At 60.3% G+C, this 23,621-nt stretch overlaps 3 protein-coding genes across 3 annotated transcripts; all 3 read left to right on the forward strand.

Annotated features, from left to right (window-relative positions):
• The first annotated feature begins 341 nt into the window (after window positions 1-341).
• On the forward strand, window positions 342-3,017 carry LOC140643372 (uncharacterized). The gene is made up of 8 exons (XM_072845037.1): window positions 342-412; window positions 971-1,090; window positions 1,205-1,497; window positions 1,764-1,855; window positions 1,970-2,190; window positions 2,441-2,551; window positions 2,639-2,759; window positions 2,865-3,017. The coding sequence occupies exons 1-8, from the start codon at window positions 342-344 to the stop codon at window positions 3,015-3,017; spliced, it is 1,182 nt and encodes a 393-aa protein (XP_072701138.1).
• A 640-nt stretch (window positions 3,018-3,657) lies between these two features.
• Window positions 3,658-8,237, forward strand: FANCE (FA complementation group E). Its single transcript, XM_072844881.1, has 12 exons — window positions 3,658-3,775; window positions 4,312-4,561; window positions 4,855-5,488; window positions 5,571-5,618; window positions 5,930-5,989; window positions 6,068-6,211; window positions 6,289-6,412; window positions 7,003-7,078; window positions 7,218-7,284; window positions 7,383-7,508; window positions 7,652-7,746; window positions 7,941-8,237. Exons 2-12 carry the CDS (start codon window positions 4,338-4,340, stop codon window positions 7,942-7,944), a joined length of 1,602 nt encoding a protein of 533 aa, XP_072700982.1. The 5' UTR covers window positions 3,658-3,775; window positions 4,312-4,337; the 3' UTR covers window positions 7,945-8,237.
• An 8,962-nt stretch (window positions 8,238-17,199) lies between these two features.
• On the forward strand, window positions 17,200-22,515 carry LOC140643215 (inositol 1,4,5-triphosphate receptor associated 2-like). Its single transcript, XM_072844719.1, has 14 exons — window positions 17,200-17,314; window positions 17,431-17,477; window positions 17,894-17,970; window positions 18,123-18,186; window positions 18,480-18,555; window positions 18,805-18,832; window positions 19,478-19,618; window positions 19,736-19,867; window positions 20,161-20,308; window positions 20,802-20,854; window positions 21,489-21,539; window positions 21,659-21,741; window positions 21,831-21,944; window positions 22,280-22,515. Exons 3-14 carry the CDS (start codon window positions 17,899-17,901, stop codon window positions 22,437-22,439), a joined length of 1,122 nt encoding a protein of 373 aa, XP_072700820.1. The 5' UTR covers window positions 17,200-17,314; window positions 17,431-17,477; window positions 17,894-17,898; the 3' UTR covers window positions 22,440-22,515.
• The last annotated feature ends 1,106 nt before the right edge of the window (window positions 22,516-23,621 follow it).

Raw genomic sequence — 23,621 nt, forward strand, 5'->3', positions numbered from 1 at the left:
CGGCCGTGTGCTGGCACCGGGCTCTGCTCTTGGCCGGGTCCGAACACCCGGGAGTTTGCGGGGAGCAGCTGCAGCCCCCCCACGTTTCCCTCTCCCCGCTCTGTTCGGGTGCCCCCGGGGGAAGCCGAACCGTTGTCCCCAGCCTCTCCCGTGCGGCTGGGGACACAGGGAGCCCCAAAGGTCCCCGCTGGGTGGGGGGAGCGGCAGGGCGAGGGTTAAGCCGCTGTGCCTGCCGGGCAGGTGACGGTTACCTGGGTGGGGACCGGCTGCGCCCACCGGCCCATCCAAGGCCATAAATAGCCCTGGGAGGTCGCCCAGCCCCCTTAGCTGCTGGGGAGGAGATGGAGCCGGGCTCGCTGGTGGCATCTGGGGCGTTCAGGGCCCGGGGGAGCTGTCCGAGACCCCTGTGCAGGTAGGATTTGGGGGGGGGAAGCGGCAGGGAGCAGCTTTTGGGGGCTGGAGGTGGGCTGGAGCCCCTCGCTGTGGGGCAGAGGGTGGTTTGTGATGCCCTCGAACCTCCCCCCGCCCGTTTTCCCTGGAGGGTGAAGGGCTGGAGGGGACTGAGCCTGTCCGTCCGGCTGCCCTCCCTCCGGGGCTGGGGGTCCCCGGCAGCACCCCGGCCGGCCACCCCCTCCCTGCCGACCCCAAGCCGAGGACTCCTGCCCCTTCCCATGCCCTCACGGGGAACCGGGGGCTGCCCGAGCCCTCCGTACCCCCGGTTTGTCTCCCAGCCCCCGGGAGAGCCCCTAGCCTTGTGCCTCGGCCGGCCCGGCCCAGCCCTGGGCTTCGTTTGCTTTGCAATTAGCCAGGAGATAAGGCTGGCTGGGGCAGGGAGGGCTCCTGAGCCTGGACACCAGCCTGGGGTCCCCAAAAATATGGCCCCATCCAGGCAAAGCTGGACCCAGGGTGGGATTTTGGGGTGGCTGGGGCAGGGGTCTGACCCCGGCCATGCGGCTTCTCCGGCTGGCAGGAATTTTGCCCGTGGATCCTGTCGATGGGGCCAGAACTGCCGCTTCTCGCACGACAGAAAGTCAGCCCAGATCTGTAGGTACTTCCAGAGCGGGTTTTGCAGCTACGGAGAGCGGTGCAGGTAAGGGGCAGTGAGGAGGGGACCTGATGCCACGAGGATGGGCTGGCAGCCAGGGGGTGTCATGCTGGGCTGACGGGACCCTCTGTCTGTCTGTCTGTCCCTGGGCTCCTCCAGCTACCAGCACATCCAAGAGGAGTCGGTGCCAGCGAGGACCCACTATGGCTCCGTGCCCCCCGGCCACGGGGGCTCAGAGCCCGGCAGCGTGCCTGCGGCAGTGGCCCGGCACTGGCGGGGAGCCCGGTGCAGCTCGGCCCACTCTGTCCCCAGCGTGACGCACATGGCCTTCAAGTTGCCAGGCGTGGAGGGTGAGGAGGAAGAGAAAGATGAGAACATCTCAGCACCTGATAATGTCCCCCGTGGGGCCATCGGCGGAGAATTTGTCTCAGCACGAGCTCGGGGTGCCTCAGGTAGGTGCTGGGGTGCCCGGGGACCAGTGGGGCTGAGGCTACTGGGGTGGTCATGGTGGAGCATCCTGTGCATGTGTCTGCCCTTGACCCAAATCCTCCTCCCCCCATCTCTGGGGGGGCCCAGCTGGGGCTGTGGAAAGCTGTCCTAGCAGCTTTTTTAGGTGGGGACCTTAACTGCTAAGCCTGTGCCCTCCGAGCAGCCAGCCCGCCTCTTTGATGATGGGGCGGGATGTGCTTTTCCCCTCTAAGAGCTCTCTTGCCTGCAGGCTCACACCCGCGAGGGCTGGGACTGGATCCAAATTCTCCTGACCCCAGAGAGGCAGTGGTGGAGACAGCGACACGGACTGACTCTGCAGAGGTGGGCTTGGGGGTCTCCTGCAGTCCGGGCAGTCCCCGTGACCCCGCGTCGGTCCCCTAGGCTGGGGTAGTGATGGAGCCGAGGGGCTGCAATGCTGTGCCGCTCTGTTTGCAGGTCCCCACAGAGCTGGGTGCGGTGGCAGCCCCGGTCCCCACCACGGCGCTGAGGGCCCAGAGCGAGGCCGTGGTGTGCGGCATCTGCATGGACCGGGTGTACGAGAAGCCACTGCCAGAGGAGCGGCTCTTTGGGATCCTTCCGAACTGCAGCCATGCGTACTGCGTGGGCTGCATCCGCAAGTGGCGTCGCAGCCGGGACTTCCAGAGTGCCGTCATCAAGTGAGTGGGGATGGGGACACGGCTGGGTGGTCACTGTCGCCCCTTCTGCACCCTGAAATCCTTCCTTGGGTCTGGCAATGTGGCTCTGGGATTGGAGTGAGTTTCCTTCGGGAACAGGCACTTGGGAGCTGTGATGGGGACGGGGATGCTGGATGAGGCCGTGGAGGTGGGACCACCCAGCATGGGTGCTGAGCCCGTGCTCCCTGCTCCCTTTCTGGGAGACTCACCTGCACCCATTACTTTCACCCAGGGCCTGCCCAGAGTGCCGGGTCACCTCCAGTTACTACATCCCCCACAAATACTGGGTCTCGGACGTGGGTGAGAAGGCGAAGCTCATCGAAACCTTCAAGGCGCGGACGGGGTGAGTGCATGGCACTGTGGGCTGCAGGGCTGCGGGCTCCGTGCTGCTCCGGGAGCTGCGCTCGCAACTGTGCTTTGAATCCCACAGGAAAATCAGGTGCAAGTTCTTTGTCCGGAACCGCGGCCACTGCCCGTTCAAGTCAGACTGCATCTACCTGCACGAGCTGCCCGCCGGCCGGCTGCCACGGCACAGACGGCAGCGGCCGAGGGTGCCTGTCGTAAGTGGGGTGGTGTGTCCCGGGGGGCTGGGGCACGGCATGGCCGTGCAACGCCGCTCGAGGCCAGGGCTCATCCTCTCTCCTGTGCTGCAGGAGTTCAGCCCTTCTTCCTCAGAGAGCTCCGACGAGGAGGATGAGGAGCTCTGCATGCTCGAATGGGCTCTCACCCTGGCCCTGATGGAGACAGACTTTCGGCACGCGTGTTATGTCAACGAGGTGTTCTTCACCGACTTCAGCGACTCAGACTAAGCCATGGGGTGCCCCACTGGGCCTGGGTGCTGTTGGTGGCAAAGAAATGTCTTCTGGGAGCGGGAAGCATCTGCTTCTGATGGGTTTGGGGTGGCTCCGGCCATGGAGGGTGTTGCAGGGCTGGGGTGGGATGGGAAAATACCCCCCTGTCGATGGCTGAAGCCCCAGCAGGTCTCACATCCCCGCTCCCCCCAGGAAGCCAGGGGGTGACAGAGCTGCAGGGCTCTTGGGCAGTGGGGCGCAGCCCCCCCTTCTCTTGCCCTCACCTCCTTGGTAGTGCAGTGCTCTGCACCCATGGGAGACCTCGCGGGTAGCCAGGCCCGGGGGGCTGGGCTGGGTGCTGAGGGGGCAGTGGGGGTTTTTAATGCACACGGCGCTGGGGGGGGAGCTGGGCAGCTGGGGGGCCCTGTTTTAAACTGCTTTTAGCCAAATCTGGAAATGATGAAATAAAATGGGCTGTGTAAGGTAACACTGCCTGGGGCTCTCCTTCCGGGGGGGGGGATACACCACCCCCTGAGGGCTGGGGGGGGGGGGGTGTGTTAGGGTTTGGCTTTAAGTGGTCATTTGCATAATGCATGCATTTTGCATGCGGGGTTGATTTGCATACGCGGCGCGCTTTTCCAGCGGGGCGGCCCCGGAAGCGGCGCGCGCTGCTGGCCCCGGGGGTGGCGCCTACGGGCCCCGGGCTACCGGTACCGGCCCCGGGCAGTCCCGAGGGGGGGGACACCGGGCACCCTGCCCTCCGCCTTCTCCCCGCGGTGAGTGTCTGCTGCCCGGTGCGGGCTGCCCCGGCGGCTGTGCCCGGCGTGGTTTGCCGGGGGGCGGGAGCTGATAACCGGGGCACGGTAATAACCGAGTACCGCAATAACCGGGCCGGTGCACGGCCAGCCCCAGGGCCGGGTGGCTGCGGGCCCGGGGGAGGGGGGCTTAGGGCTGGTCTGTGCCCGGAGGAGGGGGCCGCAGTGGGGCGGGGGGACTCGGGGGTTTTCCCTCTCGGCCCCCGGGGAGGGCAGTGGGGGGAGCACTGAGCTGCGAGCGAAGGGGTTTTAGAGGGCTCGGGGGAGCTCCCGGTCCTCTGGCCCGGCTGTGGTCCTCGGCAGTGCTTCTGCATCCTCGGGTGACGAGGATAAGCACGGACCCCCTGCGTGCAGGTAAGGGCAGCCCCCGATACTGCAGCCGGTGAGGGAGGACCCCGGGGCTTGCTCCAGAGCACGGCTGGCCGGGTCCTGGATGTACCGATCCCCGCACCCTTCTCAGCGTCACCCGTGTCAGGCTCTCCTCGATTTTCTTGTAGGTGGCTGTGAAGCCCCCCCAGCAGGGATGGAGCCCCCCTGCCTGCCCTGGCTGCAGAGCTTCGCCAAGCCGTGCCGCCTCCTGCTCCACGCGCTTGCCTCCGGCTCCTCTGGGACGCTGGCTGCCCTCCGAATGCTGCAGCGGGTCCAGGCCCACGAGGAACCGGGACAGGCGTTTCCCTGGCAGGCCTTCACCGCAGCCCTATGCGCCGAGGAGCCCACGCTGGAGGGGCCGGAGGGAGCCCTGGCTGTGTGAGTCGGCTGCGTTTCCAAAACTCGATGTTTTGTGGGAGGTTTGGCGTGTCGGGTGCCCAGTTTGGCGCCGGGCATCTTCTTCCCCCTGGTGCAACCGTCCGTACGTGAAGTCAGGATCATAGCAGGGACCCGCCGGTCTTCCAGCTTGTGTGTGCAAAAGCTGGCGGAGGCGTTGGCTGCCTCCTCTTGCTTCCCAGTCCCGTTAGACCCTGCTCCACAGGGCAGGTTGGCAATAAGGACTCGGGGCTTTGCTCTGACGCGTTGCCTCTCCCTTTTCTCCCCTTTTCCAGCAAACCGCGTCTGCTGCTGCTCCCTGTCGTGTGCCAGAGAAACCTCTTCTCCTTGCTCCTCACGGTGCAAGCCGTGGTGCCGGGGGGCTGCCTCGGCCAGCTGCTCCAGGCCGTGGAGCAGGATTCCCATGTGGATCCGTGGGTGCGGACGCTGGGAGATCTGCTCCGGCAGGGACCGAGGGGAGAGGAGTGCTCCCCACCTCCCATTCCCTTGTCTTCCACATGCCAGCAGCAGCTTCAGTGTCTGTGCCGGAAAATTGTCCAGAACAAACCAGAGAGGCAAAGAAAACTGAACTGGTGCTTCAGCAAGCAGCCCGGCACTGCTGGCGACGTGGCTGACTCTGCACTTCAAGGTGGGAAGCGCAAGAAAGTGTCGGAGGAGAGCCTGGAGTTGGATGAGGAGAGAGAGGGGAAGAGGTTGTTGCTGGAGGAGGCAGCGTTTGACCCCGCGGGAACCCAGGAGGGTGGGGATGCGGCAGGGGTGGAAGAGGAGGTACCTGGGGAGACTTCAGGGGACAGATCTGCTCAGAGTCCAGCTGGAGCTGCTCTGGAAAGCTCCCAGCAGGATGCAGCCAGGGAGCCCAGGAAGATTTCCCAGGCAGAGCCGGCAGCGGAGGTCCAGTCCTTTCTCCAGGTATCGGGCAGGGATTGCTTTCCCCTTCCAGCCAGTGAGCCTTTGCAGTCTGGTTTCTGTTCCTTCACCTCATTTTCCACAGGTGCACGGACCGAGGCTGAAAATGCTGCTGCAGAAAGAGTCCAACAACGTAAGTAGCTGCTTCTGTCTCTCTCCTGGAGCTGATGGTCTGGATGGGCTCGTGCCAGGGCCTCTGGAAGGGATGGGAGAGGAGGTGGGTTTTATGGGGATGACTGGAGGGGGATAAAAAGCCCTGCTGCCACTTCCTCCGGGCCAAGGTGCTAATACCTGCCTCCACCTCGCAGGGTTCTGTATGATGGGCAGCCTGCAGGGTCAGTGCTGGCCAGAGCCGGGGTGGTAGGGAAGAGAAAAGCCCTCGAGCTGTATTTTGTGCGTTGCTTTATTTGGTGTATTACTCAAGGACTGCGTGTTTCCCTCCAGCAGTCAGAGCTGAGCATCCCACCCGAGCTGCATGTCCTGAACAACTGCTCTCCCAGCCAGGTGAGCCCCTCAGCGTCTTCGGTGCCATGGAGGGCCTGCTGCTGTCCCTAACGTCCCTGTCCCCTCTGCCGTCCCCAGCTCGAGGGGCTGTGCTCCTTCCTCCAGCTCTCCACGTGCCCGGAGCACCTCCTGGTGTGTTTCTGCAGCTGGCTGCTGGCTCTCGCCCCTGACCTCAGCTACACCAGTGCAGCCATCCTGGCAGAGCAGCTCTTTCTCAGGCGAGTAAGTGTGGGGGTGGAGGTTTCCTACACCCCATTTCCCTCACCGCCATCCCCATCTCCTGCCTTTTCTGTCCGTAGGTCCTGTCCCTCACCCAGCCGCCCTCCCGCCACCTCATGGCTGCCCTCGCTTCATTTTGCTCCAAGTATTCCCAGCCTTTTTGTCGAGTCCTGGTGGCTGCGGTCCTGCGGGAGCCGGGGGAAGGTGCGAAGGGCTCGCAGGAGGCACGGCTTGTTCTGGGAGCAGCTGAGGGAGCTGCGGAGGGGCTGTGTGCTGCTTTCAGCAGGAAGGGAAGCCCCAGCTGCAGAGTGCTGTCTGCTGGGAGGCATTTATCACCCAAAATGTGTGTTAGGAAGCATGGAGGGATGGTGCTGGTTTTATCTGGGCAGGTGAACACTTGGGACTTAGGATGGGAGATGGGTTTACAGATGCTTGAGATGGAGAGAGAGGCCAAGTGGTTTCCAGCCTCAGCTCTCCCGAAGAACAACTGCCATCCCTCCATGGACTTGAGGATTCCTGACAGCTCCTAATGCTGGGGCCGAAACTGCCCCAAGGTGACACGAGAAGAGGGTCCTGCGTGAATCCCTGCCACAGTAGCATCCCCTTTTCCTGGGGACTGGTGGTAATTAAACCCTTGCTGCAGATGGGCAAAGGAAGCTGGATTATCCTGAACAGTAGAAGGGGGCACTACGTGGTTTCTGGGTGTCCTGAAGGGGGGCCAGGAAGGGTCAGGCACATCCCCGTGGATTTGGCAGCCTCTGGAGGCTCTTCACCCTTCTGCTTTGCCCTTGCAGGTGCTGAGCAGACCAAGCTGGTGTGCGAGCTTGTGGAGGAGTGCCTGGAGCCAGACTGTGTGAGACTGGTGCTAAGGTAAGATACTGGTTAAGGTAAGGCGACAGCGCTGCTTTGGTCCTCGTGCCTGCCTCGATGGGTCCGGCTGGCTCCAGCAGCTCAGGAGCACCAGCGAGGCCGTGTGAGCATCACATCTTCTCTTCGCCATCCTTTGCAGCCAAGTCCTGGAGGTGCCTTTGTCAGAGAAGCTCCTGCCAGTGGTGCAGGCTGTGCTGGGGCGGCAGGTGAGGGGATCCCCCCTTGTCCCCCCAGGTTTCCTTGCCGGCTCCAGCAGTGCTGGAGCAAGGACCAGCTCTCCTCCCCACTCGTGGCTCTCTTCCAGGAGGTGCTGCCGCCTGAGCTCTTCGATCTCCTGGTCCTGACCCTGTGCCGGCAGGCCCCATCCTTTGCCACGTCGCTGAATTATGCCAAGCTGGTGACGGCCATGCTCGCCATGTACCAAAGCCAGGTGAGTAAGACCAGGCTTGGATCCTGCAGATCAGCTGGTGAGCTGTCAGCCAGGGCTGCAGCTGACCCAGGACCTGGCCCAGGGGTCTCAGGCGGGCTCCTGGCAGCGCAGCTCTCTGAGCACCTTGCTCCTCTCCGTTCCAGGTCACCCCAGCCCACCGGAGCAGTCTGGCTGCCGCTCTGGATCGGAGCAACGCGGCTCTGAAGAAATCGCTGCAGGCCGTGCTGGAAGGAGCCAGGTGAGATGGATGCTGTGCCCTCCAGGCTGCGGTCTCTCTTCTGGGGAATGGCAGCTTCCACGTTTCTGGTCTGCCTTGGGTGGTGGGAAACTGCAGAAGCCGTGCCAGAGTGTGATTGGCGGCAAGTTTCCCTTTTCTTTATTTTTTTTTTTCTTCCCCCCCCCCCCCCCCTTCTTTCTCTCTCCTCCTCCCAGGTGAACACCAAAGGGAACCGCAAGGCAATGGCTTCCTTGGGCAGAGGATGCTCATTAGGTGATGGTAGCTGCAGCCCAGTCCCTCACTGAGGGTCACGACCACTGTGATGGAGACCCAGCGAGCACCCCAGCAAGCATGGGCTGTGGCACACAGAGTGCCCATGCCTCTTCCTGGGGCCTTGCAGTGACGCCTTGTGCTCGGCCAGCCTGATTCGAGGTGGGCTATTGCTGGGCGATGCCATCCCAGCCCCACGCATGCCCCGAGGCTTGGTGTTTTTGGTTAAACAATGAATATGTTTGCAGTCATCTTTGTGTCTTGTCTGTTTCTGGGGTGCCTCAGAACTTGCCGCCATGGGCACCTCGCCACACTCAAGATGGCAACTCCCGCCTTCCTGCCCTGCCACACTCAAGATGGCGCCTCGGTTCCCGCCTCTCCCAAGATGGCGGCAGAGGAGGAGCTGTGGGGGGGGTGGGCTGCGCATCACCTGGACCGGGGTAATTGCATAAAGGTGACTCTTTTGTAGATGGTTTGTGCCCGAAAGGTGGCTTTTTTTAATCAGGAAAACAAAAAACCCATTATTTTTGCATTATCAATGGAGTAATGTTAGCACACAAGTACTTGAAGAGCGCCTGAAAGTGGGCTGCAGTGATCCTGGCCCAAGGCTGGCTGCCATTTCCCCTTGGAGAGGAAACGTTGCCCATTTTCCCTTTATGTTCCCTTATAAAAAAGGGTTTTCTGCCAAGCAGGTCCCCATGTTACCCGACTGGGCAGCAAGAAGCTGCAGAAGAAGCAGAAGTCCTTCTCTGCTTTCAGGTCCCCTGTGGCTTGATGAGTATGCTGTGATGTCTCCTACCCTGTGCCAGCATCTCTGATAACTTTGTACATCTGAAGAGCTTGATTGAGCATCCGTGTGTCTTGTCAGTCTGGTTTGCAGGTATACCTACTTGTTTTAATCAACCTAGATCCACTTGTTAAAGAATGGAGCCACAAGGCTGCAATATTTCCTGTGCGTAGCCTTGTTTTGTTTCTTACAGCTGAGAAGTACGATGCCTTACCGGTGTCAGCCCTCCATGAAGCAGGTTGCTCCTTTACGGCTCCAGGTTCGCACAAAGCTGGCAAACCTCCCTCTCCTCACTCACAGTGGCAGCCTGGTACCCAAGGCGAAGCATCATCTTCTCCAAAATCTCCATATTTCAAGTGTTTTTTCTAGCATTGTGAGGGCCCAGAGCAAGTAAAGCTGCACGGTGGAGTTCACAGGTCCTTAGTTCTTAATGCCCTTAATATAACACATCACTGAATCAAGACATAAACTGATTTGAGGCTGTTTGAAGGTGATAATTCTGGACTAGGCTTAATTGACCATGGTGATTTTATCTTGGCTCGAAGGAGCCAAGGCACAAGTGGTATGTTTTGTGCGTGTCGGCCTTTCTCTCTGACGCTACACTGTTTTTCGGGTGATGCAGCAACAATCTGCTGGGCTGTTTATCTATTCTGCTGGATTTACAAATCTCAGGATGCAGAAGAATGGGGTTTAGATGAAGAACTGGTAAACTTTAATTTTCTGCTTTAAATATGCCTTTTTTTCTTCTCTTTTGCCGGGGCCTGCAAGCAGCCCTGCTCTGTGTCACATTTCTGGTTTTCCACATGGTGATGATGGCACTTCCCATAGCAAGGTATTTAATGATACACTAATAAAAAGTGCTTTTATAGTGTGATTTTTCCAGATTTCTATCCTGTACCCTTGAAAACACCCACTGGAAACCTTGTCTGGGCACCTTCTGGCCCAGGGGACTGGAAAGATAAGGATGGGAGAGGGTGGATGGACTCTGAAGGAGGCAGCACTAGAGTTTTAATGGAGATTTTGAAGCATTGCATACTTCAGGAACTATTTAAAAATTCATAAACATTTACATCTACAAAGGGAGAAGAGGGATTAAAACATGTAGGTGTGACATGTTGCTGCTTCAAGTTTGCTCATTAATGTTTAGATCCAGCCAGAGGAATGAAACTCTGAAGCATTAAGTGATGCTCTTAATGCTGAGAGCACGGATTTCTTTATAGTAAGAATTTCTTAAGCTATTTTAGGTGACAGTGGACTGATGAGGCTTCAAAGTCTACATTAGCTGGAGGAAAGAAACCTCCAGGGAGCCAAATTGTTGATGTGTTTGCATACCAGCGAGTTAGTGGCTGAGTATATTGAAGCTATTGTAGGGCTGCCCAAAATATGACATAAATAGAAATTGTGCCCTGATCTTCAAGGTCTGAGCCTGCTGTTCTGGCTTTATTAGGTAGCAGGCTGCGGTCTTCACAGTTTCCCTGCAAAGCTTCTACCAAGTGACCTTGGTGTCATTGTCCCCAGTGCTCTGTCTGGCTGTTGCTGTTGGTCACATGAAGATGACGGAGGACAAACTCAACTCCAAAATTCACCTGGTCGTCAGCTTCCTGGTGTCCTTGCTGAAGAAGAACGGGAAGAATGCGCATGCCATGTGTATCTAGAGCACCGTGGGGAAGCCCCGGCATCTCTATGGACTGGGCAGCAATAAATGGTTTGAAATCTCCTGGCCGTGGTGTGCGTCTCCTCCCTGATGGATGTTTAGTTTTGTAACTGCTTACTGGTTTCTTTAGGCAACAGTCTCATTTTGACAGGCTGTTCCTGGCTGCTATGTGCGTATGCAGCTTGCACTTCCAACTCATCTGGAGATACTGGGAGCTGCGTTTTGGGCCAGCCTACGTGGTTTTTGCAAGAAACAGTAGTCAAGCAGGGATCGGCGTTGCAAACTGCAAGGGGGCTTCCTGTTCTGCTGGGGAGCATTACGCTGGCTTGTGGAAAGAGACTTCTTAGCCCTGTTTTTGCTCTTGGCTGCAGCTTATCACGGACTCTGGATTCCTCTGGGGTGTACGTGCAAGATAAGTCATGTTAGGAGAATTGGAAGCGAACCCTGGAGACGCTAGACGCTGGTGGAAGACTGCTTGTTTATGTGGTAGTTGGTAGCATCCGCATGGAAAACTTTATTTTTGACTCTTCTTGACCCTCTCGAGAACTTTAAAATCCAGCCTGAACAGTGCAAAGAGGTGGACGTGGCATAAAACATCAGTCAGGTTTTATAGTCCAGCAGAACCTTATCCAGCAGCAGAGGGAGAGCCAGGGCTGGGTTTGTCTTTGTTCTGATTTATTAGCAGTGTTGGTGAAGTGAAAGGTCTGAAGCTTTGCCTTAAAGGTTTCCTAGGCTGTATGTAGAAGGCAGTGTATAATTTTCAGCCGATGTACTCGGGATATTTGACAGTGGTTCCTTATCTGCTGCTGCTTCTGCTTGTAGAGATTTACCTTCCTCAGGGTGGGGGGGGAATTCCCTTTTTGGCCTAATAAGTTTTTTTTAAGGAAATTAATTTTATGCAATTGCATGGGTTATCTGTCCACTCTGCTGCCTCCCCATCCTCTGACGGTGATTTTTGAACCAGTTTCATGACAAGATGCTCTCTCCACTGCCCAAGTGGCATCTTGGCATCATGATCGGACAGCAGAGAGCCTCCTTTGGGTGGGCAGAGGTGTGCAAACACTGCATCCACGGATGTTAAATGCCGGACATCAGAGCCACATAGGAGCCAGACCAGCTTGGTCCACGCAACACCTTGTTGGAAAGGGATGAAACTCAGCTGCTTTCTTGAAGATGGTCCGGATCCATCCCCTGAGGGGCTGCCCCTTCCCAAATGGGACCTGCAGGCAAGTCCAGGCAGCTGCTGTGTCCCCTCCTGCAGCAATGCTGGGAGCTGATAAAGTCACCCTGCTTCTCCCTGGAGGTGACCGCCTCTCAGTGACAAACTGTTAATCACATGCACATAATCCCCAATATGCTGATGCAGTTTTACATTGAAATCTGGTGGCTGCGACACCCAGATGTGAGGCTGAACTGCTCAGGGGAAGGCTCAGCAGTCTTTTCAACCTGGAATTTAAAACTGAACCAAAAGAAGCAAAACCCCTCTTTCTCATCTGTTTTTTTGGCAACAACCTTTTAATCATAATAAGAGAATCGTGTTCTCCCTTGGGTAGTCTGGTGGCTGCCAGGTCCCTGTCAGCTGGGGAGGTCAGGGCCATGTGAAGATGAATTTGCTGGAGGGCTGGGGTGTTGCTTTATGGTTGGGCCCCCTGCACAGAGCTATTAAATCATGTTTGCCGCATCAGCAGTAGCAGCCCGTGTCAGCCTGAGCAGCTTTCCTCTGAGAAGTAGATAATCCAGATGACCATGGTCTCTGCGATCTGAGCTGCAAGTTCAGCTCAGCTTCAGGAGGAGCCCTGGGAAGATGCCGTCGCAGTAGGCTGCCGCCTTCGCTGGTTGGACCTCACTGGAAGGAGACGCGAGGGGCAAAGCCAAAGCCCGCAGCCCCTTGCTGCTGCTCACCTCTCTGGGCTGGAGATCTCCCAGCAGGGTCGTCTTCGTCCTCACTGAACAGGTCTGTGCATGGGGAGCTGGGCTGCTTTTGCTTGAGGCCCTACGATACCTAGATTGTAATCACGATGCTCCCAGGTTAAAAATAAGAATACGTAAAGATCCCTGGGGGCTTTTAGGAAATGCTTTCAGAGGCTCTTTGGATGGGGTGGTTTGCAAAGAGAGGCATTGCCTCTTATTGAACCCCTCAGCACGTGCGTGTGGGAGGGAACAGAGGAGTTTTTGAGCAGAAAAGCTCTGTTCTGGTGTGGGGAACCAACACGATGGTGTCCTTAGGTCCGTGTCCTCCATGGAGTAACTTCCTGCAGCCGTGGACCTGCCAGCACACTAGAGCAGAGGCTACGGAGCCTGATCTGCTGCCTGCCCGGTGCCAGGCTGCTGCTCTCGGGGAGGAAGCAGGGTCTCTGTGGGGATGGGGCCAGCAGGACCAGGCTGTGTCGATGGCAAGGCGCTGGTGTATGCAAAGGTCTCCGTCCTCCATCCCCTGAGTGTGCCAGCCTCTGCCGCTGCACTGCCCGCCCTTGGGGGCATTTGTACCCTCTGTCTGCTCAGCATCATGCTGTGACGGTACTTTTACTTCCATGCCCTGCTACAGGAGCCTTGGCTGCAGGCTTTGTCAAGGAGAGACTTTGTGCTTGGCTAGAAAGAGCACTCAATAATAAAATATATAGTTTAGACCCATGTGCCCAAGCAGGCCCTCATGTAATGCAGGCAGGGGGAGGTCCTTGAGGAGGGGAATGGCATCGCAGCGACCGGGTGCTGGGCTCCATCCGCTGAGTCTCAGCCCAAAGGAAGGGTCTTCCCCTCTGCTCGAGTCTCCCCTTTCTGAAACAAAGGGGTGCCCGGAGGCGAGTTAGCCCAGTGACAGGACTGGCAGTGCTAATGCAAACCCGAATTCATGCCTGGAGAATTCATCTGTGTTCGAGATACCAGCCAGACAGCAAACTTGCTGAGCGGCTGGGAAAGCACTGGGAGTAAGGGGCAGGGGGAAGCTCTGCTGCTCAGGGTTATCACTCCTGCACAGCACCCAGGGCTCAGCTGCCTCTGGACAGACACGCATGGACATACCCACCTGCGCAATGGATCCAGCCCTGCCGTCGCAAGCCCTTAGCACCCTCTTGCAGCTTGGGCCAGGCGACCTGCTCACTCTGGGAAGCGTGTCTTGGCAAATCCTCCTCTGAAAAGAAGAAGTGGTCAGCCCTTGCGCCTGGAAACTCTTGGAGATGGACAGCAAACAGAGGGATGGGGAAGAGAGGAAATCCTGGGGAAGATACTTTAAGCAAAGGCAGAGAATATGTAAGAATACAGGGCAGAGGGTGACAGTGCCAGTCTGCCTTTCAGCATGTCCGGTGTCTTCTTGGTGCTGGTGGTGTGAACTTAGGATGTGTTAATTGTCATTGATTGGTGCTAATTGTGCATACCACAGCTTGTGTTGCTAGGTATGTGTGTTACAGGGAAGACAGCACGGGAATCTGGGGCTATTCTTCCCCTAAGGTGACTCACGATTTCTCAGCAGCTCTGCTTTTGGGTCAGGTCCAAGCAGGAGGTGTTTGCCCCAAGAGGGGAGAACCCATCCCTGAAGCTTCAAGGACATTTGAAATCCTGACCTGGTGGGGACCATTGTTGGTGGCCATTTCCAAAGCCTCATCCCAGTGTGCACAGCACAGCTCCTGCTTCAAAGCTGCAGATGAGCTCTCAGCCCTCCCTGGCTGCTCCCCGGACCTGGGGCCACATCCTGCGCTCTCGGCAGATGGGCATGAGGCTGGGCCAGCCCTGCCCCGGGGCTGGGAGACGCCGTTTGCTGGCTGACCTCTGAGGGCTTATGAGATTTGCAGACCCCAAGGACCTGCCTTGTTCCTTGTGGTACGTCAGGGTCCCCGGGCATGGGGGGGCTAACAGTAGCTGCCTGCCTGCAGCCTGGTCCTCTGTAGCACTGAGCATGGAGTCTGACTGCATGTAAGCTCATTAGGGGAAGAAAGCGGCTTTAGAGGATGTGATGGATTTGAGCTAAGGAGTCAGGCAGGGGAAGGGGCAGTGAGGGTGACAGCTGGGGGGAAAGTGGGGCTGCTAAGAGGGGCAGGAGGGACAGGGGTCCTGGGCAGAGCAGTTTCCCTGCATCATCAAATACGGTGCTACACGGGCTCCTCATCAGCCATGCTGTGCCCCCCATGAAGGCAGGGGGGGATCCCCCATCTCCATGGAGGTCCTGAGTGCCACCGCCCCGTCCTGAGCCTCCTGCCAGGGAGATGCCGAGACTCAGGTCTGCTCCGCTCTGCAGACACCGGGCACGGAGGGAGCAGCCACAATCTCTGCCAGCTCCGGGTAAGAGCAGTCACCTCCAAAGACCGGGCGCAGGATCTGGCCCCGCACCGAAAGCAGAGGTCGCCTGGCCACCTGCAAACCGCTCAGCCCTCCCCAGCCCTGCGCAGGGAGCTCCCAGCCACTCTCGTGCATGTCCTTTAAAGGCCTTCTCGCATCCAGCTCTTCCCTGGCAGCTCCTTCTGCCGCCGATGCGGTTGCTCTTCCCTCTGGGGAGACTCCGCCGCCGGCAGCTTGCACCGCGTGTGGCCCTGGCACCCCCCGACCCACCGTCTGCCGGCTGCGCCACATCCCCTGACCCCCCTCCCGGGTCTGCCGGGGACCCGACAGCGCCGAGCGCCGGGTCCGAGCTGGGTGGCCCCAGCATCTGCCTTCGGCTGCTTGAGACAAGTTCAGGCAGGTAACGACCCGGGGAGCGTTTGGTAAAGTTGCTGAGCCGAGGGAAAGCGCTCGGTCTGGCTTCCCGGGGGGTTATTTATGCCACGCTGGGCAAACAAGCTGTGTGCCTCCATATTTCTCTCTGTAAAACAAAGATAAGGGGCGAGTGTAAGGCTGGCTGAGCTGCAGTAAATCAGCAGGCTGCAGGGTCTGCTGTGGCTGTTACGGAGCGAGTGCTTTGCAGCAGGGACCAGCCCTTGGGAAATGATGCTCGCTGATGTGATGAGTCTGCCTGATCCCTGGTGGCTGGGGGCTCCCAAGCCCCTTGGCAGAGGTGTCAGGGACAATTTCCAGTGTATGGGCATGAAATGGGCTTGTTTTGACAGGTGCCAAGTGCTGCTTGCTTTTATACCTCCATCAGGGCTGAGCAGGCTCTGGGAGATGGGTGATGGCCCCACTTGGCATGGGCGGGAGATGGGTGATGGTCCCGCTCGGTGCTGGGGTGACCTAGACTGAGCTTGGCCAAGGCTTTGCACAGGCATGCAGGGCTTCAAGCAGTCCCTGCTCTCTGTCCCCTTAAATCTCTGCTGCATTTCCTATTCTGGCCAAAAAAAATCACCTTCTGCCCCATATCTGCATGTCCATGGGCACAGCTCCCAAGGAGATGCGTCCTGCAAAAGAGTCCCTTCTGCACAGTGACTTTACCCTCGGCTGGGAGAGGGACTCTGTGGACTTTCCGCCAGCTTTCTCTGATTTTTAAACATTGCAAAACAGCTTAAATGAGATGTCCAAGCTGCCTTGGACTCGAGAATCTCTTCTATTTGTCTATCTGGGAGCCAGCCTGGAAGGGGGATGCTCCAGGGTTGGACTGTCCCCTGCCTAGGGTACAGCAGGTCGCTCCCGCTCTGCACCGGGTGCTCGCACCGGTAGGTGGGTGCAAACATATCTCCCCCCACGGAGATGACCCGCATCATGAGCCCTAAGCGAGGATCACCCCATGGGAGGGAAACAGGGGTGGTAGGCGGGAAAGTCCACCCTCAGCCCTGCACAGAAAAGGGGCTTGTAATAAATTCCTCGTTCGCCTCGCTCCGTGCCCGCCCGAATTCCAGCAGCACCCTCCTGAATTGCAGCGGGCCTCCCCACCTCTTTTCCCACAGATGCCTCCACGCTAAGCAGAGGAGCTTGGAGCTCCTGCTGGGTGAGAAAATGCTTTAAAAATATAACATTTAGAGGCGTTCTCCCATCTGCGCGCAGCTAATATGTGTCTCTCATGATAGGTGTGCTGGTCCTGGAGCCTCCGCGCTTTGCAAATGAAGCCGCTCGCAGGGACCTCGCTGGGAGACGGGGAAGAGGAGGCGCAGGGACTCGCCCAGGGGTGCCGACGGCGGCAGCAGCAGAGGACGAGCTGCCGACCCAGCCCCTCGCCTCGGAGGTATGTGCATGAAGGGCTCACCCCACGGCTCTCCGGGTGAGGACAGGAGAGGGATGGCAGTGCCAAGCAAGGGGGGGACGCTGGCTGGAGCATCACCCCGCTCCGAGGCACCGAGCATCATTTCGACACAGCATCCCCTTCTCCTGCAGCCACCGCTCCCGGGGAACGATCCCCAGCCTTGCAGGGAGGAGAGAGAAAAGCCCTTTCCAGAGCCAGGAGCAAAGTCTGGGGGTTCAAACCCTTTCCCAGCTGGGTGCTGGGCTCCGGCATGAGGCCAGAGAGGGCTGTTTGCACGGCAGCCCCTGTATCTCCGTGCACAGCTGACCTGCCATCCCTGGCATGCTCCAGCATCCCTGGCCCCAGTGAGCAGGGATGCTACAGAGCTGCCAGAGTTCCTTGCACCCAGGAAAAGGTTTTGGGGTGGCGAGGCGATCCCAGTGCACTTTTGGGGAGGCAAGAGCATGTGCCAAGGCCTGCTGTCCCCGTGGCGGTGATGTGAGATGGCGTCTGGGCTCTGCCGGCAGCCGGGTTTGTTGTGGTGCCTGGGAAGAGGCCAGCTCGCAGCGAGGTCCGCTTGGCAGCCAGGGCAAAAAAAAAGAAAAAAATTGTGCTGAGGAGAAGCACGGCCGTGGGCCGGTGACTCATTGCTGGCTGGAAACGGCTTCGGCGGGCTCCTTGGTGGCGGCTCTGCAGCGGCCGTGGGAGTGGAGGGGGCTGCTGCTCCCGTGCCAGGGAGAGCGGGGACAGGGACAGGGACAGGGACGGAACGGGCTGCAGAGGATGCTCAGAAAGGACCCAGGTCTGGAGCGGCATCCCATTGAGGGGTGCCGTGGTGGCTGGGGGAGGGCAGAGGGGGTGGGATGCTGCCTCTGCTGCTGGAGTTTCTTTGAGGTTTACCCGGGCTTCTCTCTGCAGGGAGCAGCAGGCAGAGCTGGCCGGGCTCCCCACATCTCCGGATGAAGGTAAGGGCAGCCCAGGGTGGGGATGGAGGGAAAGGGGTGGTTTTTGCACCCTCCCTCCCTGAGCAGCATTGCACGGGTCCAGCAAGAGGGTGTCCCCTGGCCTGGCAGCGCCTGCATGCAACCCCGCACCCCTTCCAGCCCTGGGACCCCAACCCTGTCCCCTGGATCTGCCTCGCCAGCTGTAACCCACCAGCCGCACCAGATCCCTCAGCCTCTTCCCCCTGCCCTGGCCCAGCCTGGCTGCAGCTCCCTTAACCCCGCAGGGGTATTTTAGGGGGGCACCTGCCAGGCCGTGCCCCCTGGGAGCCTGCAGGCTGCAGAAGTGCCAGCGGTGTTTTTGGGGGTCTCCCTTGAAGTGGTGTCAGGCTGGGGAGGGGATGCTGCTGCCCAGCTCCCACCACCCTTTCTGTCCCCAGGGAGGATGAGCAGTCCCCAGGGGCACCCAGACGGGGTTTTGGCCGGGAGCGAGCAGAGCGTGGAGCACATCAGCGAGGTGAGAGGGAGGGGAGGGTGACAGGTTCGGGGGGCCCTTCCCTCCTCGGCCCTTTGGGCTCAGCCAGACCCCCAGCCTCTCGGTGCTGCTCTTTTCGGGATGTGTCTAGTGCCAGGGAGGGGTTTGCTCCGACAGCGCCTTGTGCCCCCCAGGTGCCAGGCACGGACAGGCAGGAGCTGGCTGTACGCACCAGGGACGGTGACAGGAACGAGGAAGGTGGGTGAGTCCCCATCCCACATCCCAGCTGGGTCCCCTTAGGGGAAGGCTTGGGGACGAGCGTGGGAACGGCATGGCCTGGTGGGGTTTGTCTCCCTTAGGGGGGACATGGGAAAGGGGGAACTGGCCTGGGGGGACCTGAAGCCCTGCTGATGCTGCGGGAAGGATTGGGATGGTCCCACACCACAGGCATCTGCTCCCTGCTGGGACAGGAGGGCAGGGGGAGGAGGAGGAAAGGCCAAGGAAAAGCCTTCACGTGTGGTCTCTCCCATGGCGTTACTGCCTCCCTGCAGATGCAGAAACCCTGGAGGAGCCGCTGCTGAGTTTCCCCAGTGAGCTCTCCGTGCTGGAGAGACTAGGCTTGCACAGGTAAGACCAGTGAGCACCAGCGTCCCTCCGGGGTCTACAGGACAGGGGGTCCCAGGGCACCGTGTTGTCCAGTGATTGGACTTTCCTCCTTTTCCACTGCACAAGAGCCGCTCTCCAGGCGAGGGGCACTTGGGTCCCTGCTTCTGGTGATGGCTGGCACCCCTGGCACGCCTGGGAGCGGACCAAGGGCATTTTCAGCGTGCAGTCCCCATGGTTCCTACATCCCTGACAGCAATTCTCTTTCTGCAGGGTGGCTTTGACGGAGCAGGACGTGGAGGTGAGGGCTGCCGGAGGCCGTGGGTGGGCTGGGGAAGGGGGCCAGAGGGACCGACACCTTTCTGGCTCACAGTCCCAGGGCTGTGCCCTGCTCCTGGCCACCCTCCGGGCACCGCAGTCCCCTGGCAGCTGCCTCACAAATCCCTTTCCCGTTGATGCTGTTGGCATTTGGAGGCAGCTGCATTTCCACGGCAAGATGAGCCCGTCCTCTGTGTGCCCGGCAATCCCACAAAGTGCTCTGCAGCTCGCCGAGAGCTCCCTTAGCCAGGGAGGTGGTGGAAGCCATGCTAATAAAAATAATTTTCCTGCAAGTGCCAGGGCTGAGTCAGGCTCCGCTGTCAGCCGGGACCTGCAGCAAGGGCTGGCGTCTGCCCGGCGCGTGCTCTTGCCAGGAGGGCTTGGGATTTCCATGTGTTATCAGCTGCCTGGGGGACGTGTCTCAGGCTGGCATCTCATGGGGACTGTCCCCAGTGCGCAGCAGCCTAAGAGGTGCTGGGGCAAGGCAAGTGCTCATTATCCTTAGCACTGCCCTGCTTGGTGGCATGCTGGGGGTGGGGGGTCTGTCTGTGCCTTGGGGACAGCAGCGCATGGCCCTGGTGGCTTCCCCTTCACCCTGTGTCCCACCTCTTGCCCTCCCGCCCCACAGGCAGCCTTTGCCCACCTCGCCCTGGCTTTTCGCTGTGATGTGTTCACCCTGCGGCAACGGGTGCAGGTGGAGAAACGGGCACGGGATGCAGCAGAGGAAAACATCCAGGAGGAGCTGGGGCAGTGCCGGGCTGCCCTGGAGGTAGGTGGGCATCAGGGCAAGGGGCTGGCATCTGCTGGCGACTTCCAGCCCCAGAGGGGTTTGGACAACTCAGAGTCCTGGCTCTGGCAGCTGCATCCTCCCCCTCTCCCTCCACAGAGGCTGGGCCCATCCTGCACCGATGGGGGCTGCAAGGAGACGCTGGAGCAGCTGCAGCGCAGCCTGGCTGTGCTGGCGGCCGCTGTCGAGCGGGCAACCAGCGCCGCAGAGAAGCTGGGGGCCGTACATCAGGTCTGTGCGTCGCTTGGGGCCCCCCCGCCGGGGCTGGGAGGGCTGGAGGGTGCTGCAGCTGGGCTTGGGGACCCATCCTTGGGCTTGCTGGGGTCTATCCCTCCTCCTCTGGGTGCTGGCATTGACCTCCTGTTTGCAGGTACCAGGGTGCAAGGGATCTGCCTGCCCTTGGGAGCAGGAAGGGGGTGCATTTGCACCCCCTGGGTGGATGCATAGTGAGGGACTGGCAGGGACACGGGTCCTTAGGGACCGGGAGATGGGGGGACCTGATCCCCCATCCTGCCCGGCTGCAGGAGGCCCGGATGAGCCGAGCAGCGGAGGTGATGGTCCAGCACGTGGAGAACCTGAAGCGGCACCACATGCGGGAGCACGCGGAGCTGGAGGAGATGAAGCGCCTGATCCAGCAAAACTCCCGCAACCGGCAGCTGGCAGAGACCCAGGGTGAGGTGGGCTCTGCCGCCGGGGCCCACGTGGGGTTTGCACGGGGCGACCCTATGGGATTTTGTCCCGAACCCCTCCGGGGGGTCAGTGTGACCCCACACCACAGAGCCGGTGGGTTGTGTGAGCTGGGAACCGGGGGCGGGTGACAGCTGGGACCCGATGATAAATGCGAGGGGCCGGTGTAACAGCAGATGCAGCGAGGGAGCAGGTGCTGGTGGCCGGAGAGCCATCGTCCCGTGGCCCAGCTGGGAATGCGGGGCAGGGGGGCACGGGGCACACAAAGGACGCTCTGTCCCTGGACGCCAAATCCCACGCACGCCATCGCCATGCATGCAAGCAAGGTCCCCCCGGCCGGGGCACCCCTGTGACTTCTGCCGAGCACAGGGCCTGTGGCCAGGACAGCTTTCAAGGGGAGGGAGGTTTGCAACCATCTGTGCATCAGCCCCGTCTTAATTTTTGGGGGTGATGTAAGGCTGCTTCTCTTTGCTCCCAGACGACGCGGAGCCACGGCTGAGGCCTCACCCCCTGATGCGAACTTTCCAGCAGGTAACTGGTCCCAGTTCAGCAGCCCCAGAGCCACCGCCTCCCCGTGCCCTGCCGCTCTCCCTTGCCCGGTGGTCCCCATGCACCCGCTAGCCCCCGGGCAATGCCACTCCTGCTAGCTGCTTGCTGCAGGCAAGGTCTGCTAGAAATGCCGGGGATGAGGCAAAACATAGGGGCGGCCTCAGAGGGCTGCGGGGAGACAGGGTGCCTGGGCTTGGGGAGACAGGGTGCCCGGGGTTGGGGGCTGTTTGTCCAGGAGATCTCAGGCAGGTCCCTCTGCATTGCAGGGTCATAGCGCAAGAGCCGCAGGCTTGGCTGTTCTCTAGCACCAGCTCGAATTCGGCACTGATTCCCCTACAGCTCAAGAGGTAGGGGAGCACTCGGGGAGGGGGTTAGACAGCCCCGCTGGCACGGCTTGAAGCAGTAAGGACAGGCGCAAACCTCTTGGCTTTGACCTTCCCTCATCTCACCAGCTCTCCGCCTTCCCCCCTTAGCGCCAGGGCCAGTGGGAGGCTGGCAGCGTCCCCTCTCCTCCTTGGTGTCCCTTGCCTGTGCTGGGGAGGCGATGGGGAAGGAGGGGAGGGGGAGCATGGAGAGGCAGCCGGCACAGTGCTCACCCCCAGCCCCTCCATTGCAGGGGTCTGCCCGCCGCAGAGTCAGCATCGCCGTCATCCCCAAGCAGCTCTTGGTAAGGACACGCGCAGGGGGGACGGAAAGGAGCTGTGCCCCGCTGTCAGACGTGTGTCCCCAGACTTGGTGCTACCGGGGGTCTGGGTCCCCGCTGACGCTCCCACCTTCGGTGCCCAGCCAGGTGCCAGCCCTGACAGCCGAGTAGCCCCGGCCGGCGAGCTGGAGAGGGAGGGGGCCCAGCGCCGGCCCAGCACCCAGAGGTAACCGCACCGGGTGGCGGGGAGGCCACGTCACTGCCTGCCGCTGGCCCGCGGGGCACGGCACAGCACCCCATCCTCTCCCTCCCCAGGAGCGAGCTGGAGCTGCAGGGCCAGGGCAGCGCCATGACCAGGGAGCTGGCGGCCGAGGCAGATAGCAGAGGCTCAAGTGCAGGGGACGAGGAGCCAGAGCAGCTTGGGGTGACGTGAGCAGCACCCTGCATGTGCCCAGCATCACCCCTGTGGCTGCTGGACTCTCTGTGGTCCCACGGTGGCCAGCACGTGGGAAACGGGCTGGGGGATTTGGTGATGGAAGGCTGGGATGTTGCTTGGCTGCCCCAGCTCGACCCTGCTCTGCCTCAGTTTCCCCCGTGCATTGCAGGTTACCTGTGCCCTCCCTGGGCTTGTCGCATTGGGGTTTGCAAAAGGGCCAGTGAGGTTTGGGGTTGAGTTAAACACTCTCCTCAGCCCCAGCTGGGGCGGAGGTGGGATTTGCTCTCCCCCCCTTGATGACGAGTGTCCCCGGTCACCTTCTCCCCAGGTCCAAGGGGTCCCCGGCAGAGCTGTGGCGGCCATGGCTCTTCCTTCCGCAGCACTACTGGGTTTTCTTCTGGCTGCTTCTCCTGAGCATCGCCTTCCTCCTCCTCGTCCGCATCCTGGAGCTGCAGCGGCTGCAGCCTGCGGCATCGCCCAAGGCCTAGCCAGAGCGGGGAGGGGGAGGCGGCCGGCAGGCAACCGCTCTCTGTTGCTGCTCCTTCCCTGCACCGTCAAACACCAAAACCCTAGAATAATAAAATTGGAGGAAAAATGGGGGAATTTTAATGCTGGAGCAGGGGGGAACATCCTGTGCTAAGATCTGAGGTTTGGTTGGAGCCACCTTACAAGTGTGAAGGGCTCAGGGAGCTGCAGCAGCCCTCATCGATGCTACGAGTTTGCCTGTTCTCTCGGCACACCAAGGGGTGCAGGCATGCCACCGCCTGTCCCCCTGTGCCGGGGACGGAGACTGGGCTGCCCACGGCCGGTGGGTTTGCATTAGAGACACGTCCCACTGTGCTGGCCAGGCACCCTCCACCACCGCACGTCCTCGCTCTCGGTCCCTGCTGCCTGGGGAGCTGTAATTAAGATCTAACGCTCGTTTGCTGCTGCTCGGGGGACAAAGCTGGGGCTGGAAGGAGCAGGTCAGCGTTCAGACTTTCTCATGGCACCACAAAGGGCTCACAAACAGAGGGAGCTGTTTCTGACCGCTCCGGCGCCTGGGAAAATCGCCTGCTTTGACGCAGACGCCCCGTTTCCGTGTCCGCCCCGGCCTCTCGCGGCCCTGAAACACGGGTGGGCTCCATTGTGCAGCTTTGCAGGGGGCTGGCAGGCTCGAAACACCCCGGCTGAGCTGCGTGGGGGGCCACAGTGGGGGGTTCTGCACCAGGACCCCCAGGAAGAGGCCCAAGGGTTCACGGGAAGGAGGGATGGAGGTGCTGGGCTGGCTGGCCCTGCTCGCCGCAGCTGCTGGCAGTGCCATGGGTGACTCACGGGCGGCCAACGTAACCTCCGCCCCGTATGCCAGCTCGCCCCGTGTCCTTGAGTCACCGTCCCCAGCCTTGTGGCAGGTTGTCCCCGTGCGTCACCGGCCCGCGGGTCCCTTCACCGTGACGCCCACTCCGGCACGTGGCAAGCAGCCAGCAGCACCCCGAGGATGCCACCACCAGAAAACCCCCAAAAGGACCTGGCCAGGAGCTGTCTTTGGTGACCCCGGCGGCTCCGTCCTCTGCCCCAAGGTACCTTCACCCCACTGGCGCCGTTCCCACCCGGGGGACCCAGGTGGAAACATCATCCCAAAAGTTTCCGCGAGGGCTGTGGTGGTCTGGGACAGTGGCCGGGGTCCAGAG

This window comes from Ciconia boyciana, chromosome 23 (assembly GCF_034638445.1).
Source record: "Ciconia boyciana chromosome 23, ASM3463844v1, whole genome shotgun sequence".
NCBI lineage: Eukaryota > Metazoa > Chordata > Aves > Ciconiiformes > Ciconiidae > Ciconia > Ciconia boyciana.